The sequence below is a fragment of the Bacillus rossius genome, chromosome 8 (assembly GCF_032445375.1).
Source record: "Bacillus rossius redtenbacheri isolate Brsri chromosome 8, Brsri_v3, whole genome shotgun sequence".
Classification (NCBI taxonomy): Eukaryota; Metazoa; Arthropoda; class Insecta; order Phasmatodea; family Bacillidae; genus Bacillus; species Bacillus rossius.
Genome location: NC_086336.1, coordinates 51,403,912 through 51,418,298, shown reverse-complemented (window position 1 = coordinate 51,418,298; position 14,387 = coordinate 51,403,912). Strand labels below are relative to the sequence as shown.

General features: G+C 38.8%; 1 protein-coding gene across 3 annotated transcripts in view; it reads left to right on the top strand.

Annotated features, from left to right (window-relative positions):
• The window catches only part of LOC134534920 (AP-3 complex subunit beta-2), a 36,005-nt gene that overhangs the window by 15,408 nt on the left and 6,210 nt on the right, over positions 1-14,387 (top strand). For all 3 annotated transcript variants that reach the window (XM_063373624.1, XM_063373621.1, XM_063373623.1), the window contains exons 12-20: positions 3,838-4,058; positions 5,000-5,258; positions 7,644-7,859; positions 9,045-9,178; positions 10,790-11,027; positions 11,163-11,257; positions 11,751-11,939; positions 12,922-13,153; positions 13,763-13,901. In XM_063373624.1, the coding sequence (XP_063229694.1) occupies positions 3,838-4,058; positions 5,000-5,258; positions 7,644-7,859; positions 9,045-9,178; positions 10,790-11,027; positions 11,163-11,257; positions 11,751-11,939; positions 12,922-13,153; positions 13,763-13,901 (1,723 nt within the window). The remainder of the gene's footprint in view (positions 1-3,837; positions 4,059-4,999; positions 5,259-7,643; positions 7,860-9,044; positions 9,179-10,789; positions 11,028-11,162; positions 11,258-11,750; positions 11,940-12,921; positions 13,154-13,762; positions 13,902-14,387) is intronic.

Genomic DNA, 14,387 nt, shown 5'->3' with positions numbered 1-14,387 from the left:
ATAGTAAATGGTGTTTCCTTTACCTTTTACCTCAAGAAACCAATGTTTGGTTAGCGTAAAATTTATCGGTAATAGTTCAATGGGTCAGCATAGAACAGAAGTTTTATGGACTGTTTTTCAGTGCATTGGTGTCCTCTGTGTATTTCCCCTATTCCCCCCCCCCCTCCATCCTGCTGGCTGCCTCCCCTTTCCTTGTCGTTTAGACCTTCCCTCCCTTTTTTTTTTTTTTTTTTTTTTTTTTTTTTGTGTTTCGTGCATGCAGGTTAGGTACATATGTCTTTAGAGCTCAAAATAACCTTGAGTCGCATGGCTCTCTCATTGTAGTGTGTCTTTTAGTGGAATTAATTTGCTGCGGCGTGTGTATCCTGAGGTGAGTCATGGTAAAACCTACCCTCTTTTATCGCATAATCGTTGCACTTGCATAATCTTCGCACCCATATATTTGGGCGTCAGAATTTGGATTAAAAAAACCTCTCGCATAAACATTGCATAATATTTTTGCTCCTGCTATTAGATTCCGAGCGCTTTGTGTGGATATTTTTTTCCGTATAAAACGATGTATTTTAAAATATTGTTACGATCGCGCTTGGCTGCAGTGCTTGGCATCGCCGCGCTCGTACGGCCTGTCTGCGCCCCCTTCCACCTGCATCCTCTCCCTGGTATCTCGTGTCATATTATCGCGCGACATCCTGACCGTCGCAGCGCGCACCTGCCTCAGATCGAGTTACTTAAAAGAGGCCGCACTGCGGAATAAAAGGACTCAGACATGTTTATCGGCGCGTTTTGTGGGAATCCGATGCTTGTTGCGTTTATCGGCGTTCTTTGAGCAGCCGCCGCGTCCTTCGAGGACTCACGACGCGTTTCTGGGCATTTCGACGGCGAAGGTCGCGCGATATCTCGGAGACATGCCCGATTGTTCTGGACGGGAACCCAAGGGCTATATAAGGAGGTTGGGCCGACCTTCGAGAGGAGTTCAGTGGGGAGTTCTCCCGTGGTGGAGTTTCCGGGCGATAGTGCCGCGGGTGCGGCAGAGTGGCGAAGTCCTTGGACGAAGGTTCCAGGGCAGGGAGTCTGAGTGGGGGAGTATTCCCGCGGCGGATTTTCCGGGCGATAGTGCCGCGGGTGCAGCAGAGTGGCGAAGTCCTTGGACGAAGGTTTCAGGGCAGGGAGTGAGAGAGTTCAGTGAAGTCGGGAGTTTTCCCGCGGCGGAGTTCCCGGGCGATAGAGTCGCCGGCGCGGCGAAGTCCCGAGTGAAGTTGCGCGCGAGGAGTCGAGTGGACCTCGGCGAAGGGCAAGTGCGTCGGCGGCGGCGGAGTGCGGCGGCGTAGTCCCGCGGCGGAGACCCACGAGGGGCGCTGCGGTGAGAGTTGCGCCAGAGGTGCGGCCCAGCAAGGTGTGTGTAACGAGTGACTGGGGAATAGACATTTCTTTAAGTGTAGTTAATTATTTGCCATCTTAGAAGATTAATTGTAAGTGACAAGTAGTGGTAATAAATAAAACTGTGTGTGTGATAAAAATCTTTAATTGGGCTATCCTTTACAAACCCGCAGGTAAATCGTAACAATATAAATCTAATATTTATTCGGACATTACCTCTTACTTATTTAATTAACGGAAATACGTAGTTGTCTGATATGTAAATTTTATTTTAAAGACGTTTTTAAACGTTATAACGTTCATCTGTTCATCTGCGTCGCCGCTGTGTACCGCTTACAAAAATGTAGCCAGCGCTCGTGGCAATCATTTATGCTTGGTTATGTTGCTTTCCGTATAGAGCGCGCACACGTAGCTGAATATTGATATCTCGCCGAGTGCTTAACACGCGTGCTCTCTGTCGAGTGCCGAGTTAACTACTTCTGATGGCCCGCTCTCTTTCGTGGTGTGTGTACTTACGGCGATAGATACGCATTCTTTCGGCTTACATTTGGATCACAGATTTTGTTTTTCTATTTGAAGTTGAAAGGTTTTTTGTTGCATGACTTATTAATTTAAATTGTTTGGCGTGCTCTTTTGTACTTCACGCTTTAAATAAACGTACTTTCCATGAATTGGTTTTGTTTTAATGAATAACTTTTATCTAAAAAAAAAAATGTTTCTGCATATTCGTCGCACCCCTACATTTCAAACTTGATTTTAGAATAAAATGTGCGACGATTATGCGAGAAAACACGGTAGTATTTGGTTTGTGGTGTAAAGTGGTGACCATACCCTGTCGTGTAAGGTTAACATTTTTAGTAATTGCTTTTTTCCACATTGTGTGTTCTGGCTAGCCACCCTCCGAATTTAGTATGGTTTAATAGTTAGTCTGCCTGTTCCTTGTCACGTTTTGTGCTTTTCATGATTGTCTTCCATGTAGTGCCCAGAGTCACATAATGTAGTAGTTTTGGTAGGGATTTTTTTCCTGGTCTGATGCTAGACATGGCTCATGTCTTATGCCACTATTAATTTTAAGGGATCCTGATTAAGTTGTGTCACTCAGTAATATTTGAAGGTTTGTACAAATTTAAGTTTGGTGATTTAACTTTATTTTCTAGTACATGCATTTTCTGCATTCTAGCCCTTCACTCATATTAGTATTGTCCAGAGTATAATGCATTTACAATTTAATTTCATATTTGAACACTGTGTTGTTGTTTGAGTATGTCTGTACCTTGTGTGATTTAGCTATACTTCTTCTGTACCTGATGAACGTTGTTTGCAGAGAGCATTATAATGCCTTGTTTGTTAAATGCAAATTTTTAATGCATTTTTTGTTTGTTTGTTGCTGCTCCTGCTGCTCTATAATACTGAATACCCTTGTGTGCCACGTGAATCTCTTATAACTGTGGTTCCCGAATAATTTTTTTTTTTTTACTGACATAAGCTTGTCTTCCCTCTCTGCTCCATATTCTAGCATAGGGTAACTCTGTAAGTTGTTTACTTGGCTTCTGTTTCGTTTTGGCAGGACATGTAACGTATTGGGATCCAGGTTCCATCCCAGTACGGTGCAATAGACTTGAAATATTTGTTGTACTATCAGAGTAAACTCGGGCATTAAAAAAATTTTTTTTGGACCCAACCAGGTGCCTCTGGTGCCTGGAACCAAGTATTTTGCCTTCTCTCGACAGCCTTGGGTGCCATTGGCAACTGTGTGACCTACTGGTAACTTAGTTCTGTCACATGTTTCTTTTTTTTTATCATCAAGTTGTTGAAACCTGTGGTACATTTCAAAATTGTTAGGCTAACTGTATGTAAACTGTAAGGAATCTTCATGCTGTGAATCAAAACTTAAATATATTCAAGCAAACTCGAGAATTACATAACTTTGTTTTGAATGAATTTGGCTGACTTTGGATATGACTGCCGTGAGTTTTTTTTCCCCTATTAGTGTTTTTTTTTTTTGCTATTATTGTTGTTGTCCTAATTTATCTGTCCTTAAATTTTATGTTCTTATGTTCCTTTGTGTGTACGTGTGTGTGTGTCCTGTTTCTTTTGTACCAGTCATTTATTGTTTTGGTCACTGTAAGTATATAGTATGCTTGACTTTGTGTGTTGGCCAACTGTGTATGTGCCTGTCTGCTGTGGTTCCACCTTCACCATTTCAGCAGGTACCAACTTTGGTGTCGACAAGAATCGAGTGTCCTGGTACTTGCAGTGACCATTTTTGTTTTATTTTTGTATTGTCTGTTATTTTAATTTTGTACTTGTCTGTATGTGTCGTTCTCACTGCTAAAAGCCCTAGGCTGCTGGTGGGCATGTTACAAACATAAATAAATAGAAAATTAATAATGAGTTACATTTTACTTCGCAACATGTTGTATGACACGTGAACAGCGGGTACGTGGTTTTTTGTTGCAGAAGCAGTAGTTGCGGAGAGTGTCGTGGTCATCAAGAAGTTGCTGCAGACGCAACCGTCGGAGCACAAGGACATCATAGTGCACATGGCGAAGCTGGTGGACTACATCACGGTGCCTCAGGCCAGAGCGTCCATCCTCTGGCTGTTGGGGGAGTACTCGGACAGGGTGCCCAAAATAGCCCCGGATGTGCTGCGCAAGATGGCCAAGGGCTTTATCTCGGAGGTACGAAACAGCAGTTATCCACCTCTTAAAAAAAAACAACTTATTCTGATATGAGACTTCTGATATGCATAATGATGTGTTGAGTTTTTATTTTGTGCCATATGTTCAGGATCACGGCCATGCCTGATTAGCCATTTCACTGAATTATCGAATGTCAGTATAGTTTGAACGGGAATACCAAATGGAAAATGTTAAATGTAACCCGCTAGTAAACAGGAAACACTACTGAGATGAAAACCGACAGTAATGATTAGCTCTGAGTGAACTTAAAATGCAGGCAGCGCAGCAATGCAATCTGGCATCCAGGTTCAAAATCTGGAATCCACCTAAAAATATCTGAATGCAAGCTGCTCAGTTATGTGCCCAATTTAAAATGTTGAATTAAAGACATTCACATTATGCGTGAATCCTGCGACAGCTCCATTAACGCTCTCTCTCCTTCTTCCCTTTTCCCGGAAATTCTGAAGTGTTATCACGTGTCACCTGTCACCCGAGATGACATTTCAAAGGCAGTAAAAAAAAAAATTAAAAAAAGTAAAAACAAGCGTAAGTAACGCAGTTGAGACGCAGAGCATGTACTTTTCCGACTAAGCTCATCCAGACCTTTGCTGACATTTGAAAAGCCGTAAAGAAAAACAACAGCTGTCAAAACTGGCATAAGTAACGCACTTTAAACGCAGACCGTGTAGTTTTTCAACTCAGCATTTCCAGCTCTCACCCTGACTTGTGACGATACGGTGATGGTTCTGGGTGTTGGAGGAAAAGAGGTGCAAAACACAAGTACAATTGTAAATGTATTTGTGTAGAAATTCGGAAAAAAAAAAATTCGAAGATCCCGTTTTATCTTCAGAACTTCACGCACGTTACTTATTTTTCGAGCTCATCGCGATCGCGATTTTGTCAAGTCCCTGCTAATAATACCTGGTTGAACTGTGCCGCAGGAGGACATAGTGAAGCTGCAGATTCTGAACCTTGCGGTGAAGCTCTTCCTCACGAACCCGAAGCAGACCAAGCTGCTGTGCCAGTACGTGTTCAGCTTGGCCCGTTACGACCAGAACTATGACATTCGGGACCGCGCCAGGTTCCTGCGCCAGTTCGTGTTCCCGTCCTGTGGCATGGAGAACTCCTACCTGGCCAAGCACGCCAAGAAGATATTCCTCGCCACCAAGCCAGCTCCTGTTCTTAAGTCCAAGTTCAAAGGTCAGTGTAACTTGTGCATATTAACGTTAAGATTTTTTAATTGGCTCATTTTAAGTCGGCCCAACTATTTTTTATAAAGTAAAAGTTTACTGTATAAAAACTGACATGTATTCAAAAGAATCTAATAATGAATCCATAGAGTTTTGTGATATTTTTTTAATATAATCAGAATATGGAAAAATTAAATATTTAGCTACATATACATTGCTTTAAGTTTTGTAGTAAATCATTTGACTGAAGTTAACTCAATATTCATCGTATTTGCCCTGCGAAACCTAAATTTTGTAGCAATAACCAGCTGTCTTTTTCTTTTTCTTTTTCTATTAAACAACAGATACAAAAAATATTAGCAAAAGGGTAATTGGTACAATAAACAGTTTCTGCTAAAAATTCTATAAATACACATACTTTTTATAAGCATATTAGTATACAGAGTGTGTTAGAATACCACATTGACCACCAACCCAGTCTAGTATCTTTGAAATAACTGGCACCTACATCAACCCAACAGTCCTCTGGGTTATGTCCAGAATGAGACCCAACACACTGAGATTGAATATGCAGCCCACAAAAACCCGCAGTTTTTGCACCTGTATCATAATCAATGAATCCACCATTATACTCACTTCAGCTGCTGCCACTTTCCCTAAAAATGAGATAACCAGTCATGATTACTTTTCTAGGAAGGTTCACCACCTATCATTTTAGAGTTTTACATACATGCATACATATTTAATCATATCATTCTTTTATTTTTCATTACCATATAATTCCAGGTCAAATTGGTAGTCAAATTGTATTTACTGCAGAAGGGTTGCCCCTGCGTATGGGTCGCACCTTTAATTTTGGACCAAAAAATCTAACATTATCACTGTAAGGGTAGCCCTCAAATATGTGTCGCATCCTATAGCTGTCTTCAGTAGAATAGAAGTGAAGTCTTTATGGTTCGTGTCTTGCCATGTAAGAAACACAGCACTGATGTCCTTTGTCTTTTCTCTCTCCGTCCTGTATGGACCTTACTTCCTCCCCTCTTAGCATTATCTAAAAAAAAAAAATACAAAGGATAAGAATACTATTTTTTATGTGTGAAATGTTTCAGTAGAAAGCATGGGAAATCTCATGCAAAAACAATGTGTGGACACAGTTGTGTCACAAAAACCTGTCGAGCATAACGTGATGATTGTGTAAGATGCCAGTTCACGGACATCTAGAATGATGAGAGAGGGAGGGAGAACCATAAACACTGCTGCATGGCCACACACGCATGCACACCCCTCCTCTTTATCACTCTCTGGCTGGTTTATTTTTATATTTTCCCCTCTTGCCGAGCTCCAGCCATGCGGCAGAAAGGCACATCACTTACTGCGGCGGTAGTCAATGACAGTGCTATGTTAATTTTTTTTTAACCCAAAATAAAAATTTGCATATGGTTTGCAATATATTTTACTAAAAACAAATCTGCGTAAACTGTGCTACCCATATGTGGGTAAATATTGTATTACTAAAATCCTTTGCTTCTATTTCCCCTCGGTATCGCAAACAAAAATTAGGTCGGATCAGATGATGTTGCAATTATTTGGTCCCAACGAAGGACCGAGCTTAACGTCTCATCGACATTGAGGTCACTGGAGCATTGATGGAGTGGATGGGAGTAACCCCGAGAAAACCCACTGACTAGTAACGTCCGACACGTTTCCCCACTTGGCGAGAGGTCCGGGTTCAACTCTTGTCAGGAATCAAACCTGGGTTCGCCTTGGTGAGAGGCACGTATGTCACCACTCAAGTCACTCTGCCCCCTATTTGGCCGAGATAACACCGAGTGTAGGGACAAGATTATGTGGTCATTTGCGATAAAACCTCAATAGCACCAAAAAGCATGTAAATTTGTCAATACACCACATAACCTCGAAATGAAAGTTAATACACCATAAAGCAACTAAATGAAATAAAATCGTTAAATTAATCCACATTTCTAATTAAAACTTAACTCAAATCATATAAACATTATCTTTTAATATAATAAATTCAATGAATGTAATTTGTTTAGCATGAAGTACGAACCAAAATGTATGAACAAAATAAGTGAATAAACAGATTCAAAAATATTTTTTTTTTAAATTTGGCAACTGTTATTATTAACTAATATTCACATTACAACATTATAAATTTTTTTAAACACACAAATACTTACTGATGTATTTTTATTGTCCCGATATGTGCATCAGTAATGTGTTTATTGAGTAATATGCTATCTTTATGAATGAACGGAAGTCATAAAAATTAAAAACCATAACACCAAAATGAAATTATAAAATCTCGTCCGACCGCGTGAGCGGCAGAGTTGGCATGAGTCGGGGTGTGACGCGAGGTTGTTGGAACGGGCAGACAGGGAGCAGTTCCAGCTGGGGTCCCTGTCGCACTACATCAACGCCAGGGCCATGGGCTACCACGACCTGCCGCCCTTCCCCGAGGTGGTGCCGGACTCCGGCGTGCGAGACGTGGAGATGCCGGCCCCCGTGGCCGAGCCCCGCGGCAAGAAGACCCAGGTGAAGAAGCGCTCGTTCTACTCCTCCGAGTCCGAGCACAGCTCCGCGCCAGAAGGTGCGTGCTTTGTGAGTTACAGTTAAACCTCGTTATTACAGACCTGAAGGGACCGTAATTTTAGCACTTCTTCGTGATAACTGGGTTCGTGTTAACCAAACTATTGGGAAATAATTACGACATAAAGAAATTGACTGTACGCTGTGCATTCGTGAATTTTCATTTTCGTGTAGTAAAGCCTCTTGGCCTTCATAAAGTACATACTTTTTGTTTGTTTAAGGGTATTTGGGCAGTTTATTCTCAATTATATTCTCAAGCAAACAACACATACAAGTACAGTACTGTATTTTCTGAGGAAACACTCCTACTTATTCTTTTTTTTTTAACCTCATTCCAGATAATCTGGCATTTTCACAAACTCCAGCCACCCTTCGGTCCATATTAGGTTGAGTTTTCAGGACTCTACTCTAGTACATATTATCAATACTGATGAACTGGTTGATTAGAGAAAATAAATGGGAAAAGTTAAAGTACATAAAACTACTTCGGTTGCAGATAAACTGAAGATAATATCAAAGTTTGATAAACATATTGGTATTCGTGTTGATATGGCGGAAAGAACTGTCTGTTCCCATTATCACACTCAACGTGATTACCGTGAACTGCTAAATAATCTCAGAAAATGCTGCACACAATGAATACATATAGAAAATAAGGTACATATTTATTAGATATTTATTAGGTAAGTTTTAGAATTTTCCCTCATTTTACACTACCATTCCTTGTTGTGTGTGTGGGGGGGGGGGGGGGGGGATGAGTTAACAAGCATTTCTGTTTTTAACGTGGCATACTATGTTTGCTCTTAATAACATTGTTAAATTGCTAAGTTTATATTTGTTATTCTAATTGACAACCAGTGTTCGGGAGTGGCATTTAATCTAGAAAATACCTGTTGAAATAAAATTTTATTATCACGTAATTTTCCTTTTTCTTCCATCACAGAGATTGGTAATTTGTATTTTTTGTCCAAATAATTATGTATCCTAACATTGTTCTTGAATAAATATGAGTGTTTATCAACTATTCACTTTTTCAAAAGGTTGTTTTTAACAACTTAAAAATAAAATGTTTGTAGACTGAATGCTGATGTTGAAATGTAAACATGTATTTGCCTTATAGACTCAGGCATTAATGTTTTGGCATAAATGTGTAATTCGTGTTAGACATTTGGGCTTTATTTTCTAGATTCTGATGAAGACTCATCTGATGACGATGCAGATGATGATGAAGATAGCTCAGAAGAAAGCAGTGAGGAAGAGAGTGAAGAGGAAAGTGACAGTAGTGAAAATGAAACAGAAGAAGAGGATAAGAAAGACAAGGTTGGACTTTTTGGTAGTGTTAACTAATTTTATATCCAGAAATTAGTTGATGGTTAGATGAACTACTTTGATTCTAGTAGAATAGAAGAATTCAGAAGTTTTTACATTGAAATTTGTGGATTTTTTCCCTATAGTTGAACCTACTTAAATCTTGCAATTATAATAATATTTTATTATATATTTCAAAATGCAGATTTCCAGACACTTTCAACTAGAACTATCATTTGATAAATCAGGATTTTTTGATTAATTTGGATTGGGTTCTGTTTGATTTTAATTGGTTGGTTATCATTTTTGAGTACAGTATCTGTTCAGTTAATGTGAAATTTTAGCTAACTAACCGGACTCTCTCTTTGTACATATCTGGTTATTATTTTCTTGAAAACTCTGGGCTCAGAGTACCTTAATTTAATAGTCATACAGATTAATCAATAACTTAAATAACATAGATGAACATACCAATCTTTTTGACAGGAAATTAAAGTAGAAATTGTGTAATTTGTTTACTTAAATAATAATAGTTAACTTAATAAATTGCAATCAGATTTTGTTTAGTAGATGAAGGTTATTTTTTTTTACATAAATTTTTGTACAAGATTGTATCCGTTAGTAATCATAAATCTTGCTGTTCGTTGTAAAATTCTTGTTATTTTTATTCTATCCTAATTGTTTGGTTTCATAATTTATGTATTTTTTTGCCTGTTGTCTTGTTTTATATTGTGTTGTTCTTTTTGTTTGTCTTGTGCGCTGTGGTGCCTGTTAGTGTGAGGTGGCTATTTGCTGGTTCTGCCCAGCTGTTGGAGTTCTCTAATTGCAGGTGGTACCTACCTGCACTTAGTGCCTACCTGGGTCTGGCGCTTGCGTGCCTGTAGAATATACAATGTCCTATAAATTATTTTTGTTTTATTGCCATTCCTAAGCAATTCATACAGTCATAATACTTTTTGGCGCCAATTGTTGTTCCATATACAGTCTACAAATGACCTACTATTTGTAGAAAGTTGGGAAAACATTTTTAATTGACTGTTAGCAGTGGGGACTTTCACTTAAAGTTCATTTTCTCAGCGAGGTAATTACTTCAACTATAAATATTTGCTTGAATTCATAAACACTATATGACTATATCACCATATTTCATTGGGATATATGTACATTAAATTCATTAGCGATAACATTTGTTATGTTTGCTGTCTTAATCGTATTCAAAAATAAAGTGACATTGACTATAGTACATATGTAAGTGACTGCATTTTGGCTATATTTTAAATCCTCTGTTTTGTAATTTTTTTGTCATTTATAATACTTTGGTGTATTAAAATCTGCATAGTTCTATTACGTCTTGTTTATTACCATTGATTATACTAATAAACTACAAAATAAGATAAAAAATATAAAATCTCTTGGCATTTGAGGTATAGCCACGTCAACTGTGTTAGATTGTACCACTTTGATGCGAAAACTCTGAAAGTCCAGAGCATCTACTTAAAACATAAAAATTGATTATGTAGTGTTTTCAGTTCCCTGTAATTTCTTACTCTGCTCATCATTTGAGTTCAATTGTAATTTTACAGATTTATTTGTTGTTAACATGATTATTAATTTTATGTGCAGGTAAAGGTCATGAAAAACAAGATAATACTGTTGAAGGATGCAAAGTCGAAACCAGATGGAGAAAGTTCTGTCGACAACTCTGAATCGTCTGAGGAAGATGGCGATTCCCCGGAGGAAGACAGCGAAGAAGAATCGTCTGAGTCGTTTACGCAGAACAAAAAGAAAAAGCCAGACACCTACAAATCAGACACTCCGCAAGGGAAGAGCAACTTGGATCTGCTGCTGGAACTTGATGAAGGTAAAAAAAAGTCACTATACAAACGTTAACCATCAGTTCATGATTTTTTTTTTTTTTTTTTTTTTTTTTTTTTTTTTTTTGAGAGTGTCATCTTTCTGACCTCTAGTTTAACTAGTTCCTGTGGTGTGTGTTCAGTGCCGCCAACCATAACACCGGTGATGACACCTTCATTTGGTGGCTTCCTGACTCCTGCGACCCCTGTCACTCCTGTGTCGCCAATGTCGATACAGGTATAGTGGAAGTTAATTTGTAACTCTTATTGATTTAATGATTTATTCCGCTGTGTTTTCAGTGCTCATTTCTACCTTAGCAGGCCTTGGTGGCTGAGCAGTAAAATCATTCGCCTGCCCCCAAGATGAGAAACTCAATTCCAGGCAGGGTCAAACTCGTTTATTTGTAAGTGGGAGATGTTGCAGCATCAGTGAGTTACCTCATGGTTCTACTGCATCTCCCACCAATGCATTTTGTTGCTGTCGTCCATCACAGAGATTACTCTCTTTTGTGTCTAATTTCATCAATGTCAAGGAAATTTTATATATTTAATTTATTCATTAATTCATGTGTGACATGAGATCTATCCAGTGATTAACATTTGGCTTACAGTCTTAAAAAAATATTGTTAAAAATTAAGAATGAAATAAGTTTGAAACCGTTTGTATTGGTTGAATTTTGATTTCAGAAGCTAAGAAAATGTGTACCAAATACTGATATGTTTAATTGCAGGCGACCAGTGCCAGCTACATTCCTCTGACGGCAAAAGAACTGGTGAATAAGGTATCTGGTCGAGGGCTGAGTGTTTCATCGAGGTTCACACGCTCCACCCACTTGTTCTCACCCACTATGGTCTCCATAGAGCTGACGTTCACCAACCACAGTTCTGAAGACATCACAGACATAAGGACTGGGAAGAAGGTAGCAGTATACTCTCATATCTGATATCATGTGTTTGTCATTCTTCATACGATTGTTCAGCGCAGGGCGTCAAGAGAAACTAAGAACCCTAGGCCAAATACAGACTGTAAATGTTACCATGGCCATAACAGTAAACGCAATCTGTGCATACCGTATAACTTGAAAGGTTTCCAATGAATTATATTATTAGGTAATGGTTTTCGTCATATTAGAGTAAACCCAAGCATTAAAAATTGACGAAACTCGGCCAGAGTTTCCCTGGTGCCCGGGACCCGTGGTATTTTCCCTCCCCCTGTCTCTCTTCATAACAATTATCTCTTGATGGCCCTGGATTTATAGGCACAAAAGTTGTGGCCTTAGATATTTTTTATTGGATATAAGAAGAAGCTTAAAAAAAATAGTCAAAATATTGAGTTGTATCATTACATTTAGGGATGTGCATGTCTATTCTTCGGTGATTCAATTCCACCGATTCTACCTGGAATCGGAACCGTTGATTCTCAAGCTGTAAGAAGGAATTGTACCATATAAGGAATTGTATCTTATTTAGATTGGTAGGTCTTAAGAACTGTTGATAATTTGAACGTAAAATATATTTGATTCACATAAATAAAGTCTTGCCATAATTGTATATTTTCAGGCCAGTTACGCAACCTGCACAATGTACTAAAAATGCAGTAATTATTTTAAGGTTATAGATCACAACCGCAGTCACCTATATTTATCCGTAACACTGTACTAGATGTAAAGGCTCCATTATTTGGTTTTTGTGTCAATAAAATTAATTTTGTTTTTTAATTAGTTTCTTATTATGAATCTTATACCATCAAGTAAAATTAACTTAATGTCTGTCACATAACTGATATTTCAAGAGGAACAAAATATTTTTATAAATTTGATGACCTAGTAACAGAGGTGGACTAGTGTTGGGAAAGCCTGTTTTCAAGTGAACACACTAGGAAGTTGACACCGATGTGTGCAGGAATTGGGCCCAGAGATGGCGATGCACGACTTTGCTCCCATATCGTGTCTGGCGGTGAACGCCAGCCTGCCCGGCGTCATCGGAGTGGACTTCCGGGACTCCACGCAGCCCGTGAGCTTCCACATCCTGATGGGCGACGACGGGCGGAGCTGCAGGGTCACGCTGAAGCCCGCGGTGGGAGAGCTCCTCCAAGCTGTCACGATGCCAGAGGCCATCTTCATCGCTGAGCAGAGTGAGTGAAGTACCATCATATCCACCCAGATAATCCGCGGAGAATTTTTTTGTATAATGCGTGTTGCATAACCATGGAAAATACGTACCACAAACTCCGTCAAGCTCCAAGATTGGTTGACATGCTGTTTCTCAATGGACGACGAACATCTTGGACGTGGTTTGAAGGGAGTATTAATATTTGTGTGAGAAAAATTGTTCAATGATTACTAAAATTTTGCCATTTTGATCACTTAAGATTGCTGGGGAAAAAAACTAAAATAATTTAAAATTATGAGAAAATGAGAAATTGTTGTTGGAGACATCCGTCATGTTTCTCACTTGTGAAAAATCAGGGTTCAGATCCATTGGAAACGGAACGCAGGTCGCTTTGGTCTGAGGCGAATGGTCTGTTCACTCAACCACCATTTCTCCATGATGTTGTAGGTGGAAACAGGTGTTAATTACACAAAAATAATAAAAATTTAATCATTCATCAAAAGTAGTAGTGGGAGTAGCTATTTATTTCTCTGTATACAAATATGATTAGAGATGAGATATTAGTTTCTCTTTCTCTTGCATTTGCCTAGTCTTAACATTTGGAGTGTGATTATTTCATTTGTATGTGCAGACAAACTTCGAGGAATGAACGAACACAGTTGTGTTGTGCCACTGATGCCCGGATGCGTTAACCAGAAGTATATTTGCCAGAGAGTGTACGAAACTGCCAATGTTTCTTCAATTTCAAGTTTGGACCCACTTTCTCTGAGGTGAGTAGCTTTCAGATTTTTTTCAGGTCTGCTTATTCAAATAGTTTTGCAAACACGCAAACACACACAGACATTTAAGTGGTTGTAACAAGAAATAATTGCAACTTAAAAGAAAACTCAAGAAAATTAGAAAATAGCCTTGAATACTCATATTTTCTTCACCATTCCTGTTGTGTCTGTAACAGATTGGTAAAGTACATAGAACACAGGAACACGCGTAAGGTTAGTAACAAGTATGTTTTTTTTTTTTTTAATTTTTTATAAAACATATTATTGCATTATAAACACTATAATTCTGGATACTAATTGAATACACCAATTCCTCACTTAGCACATATTCAAATTGTGCGAATTCATTTAGCAGGATATTAGTTTTACTACCTCAGTTTTGAATAGCAAGTCGGTAAATATCAGTTAGCTTGAAATCGCCACAGGCAAAAAAAAAAGTCGTGCATGATGCCACAAAGGCTGCTTCAACTCGGTAAA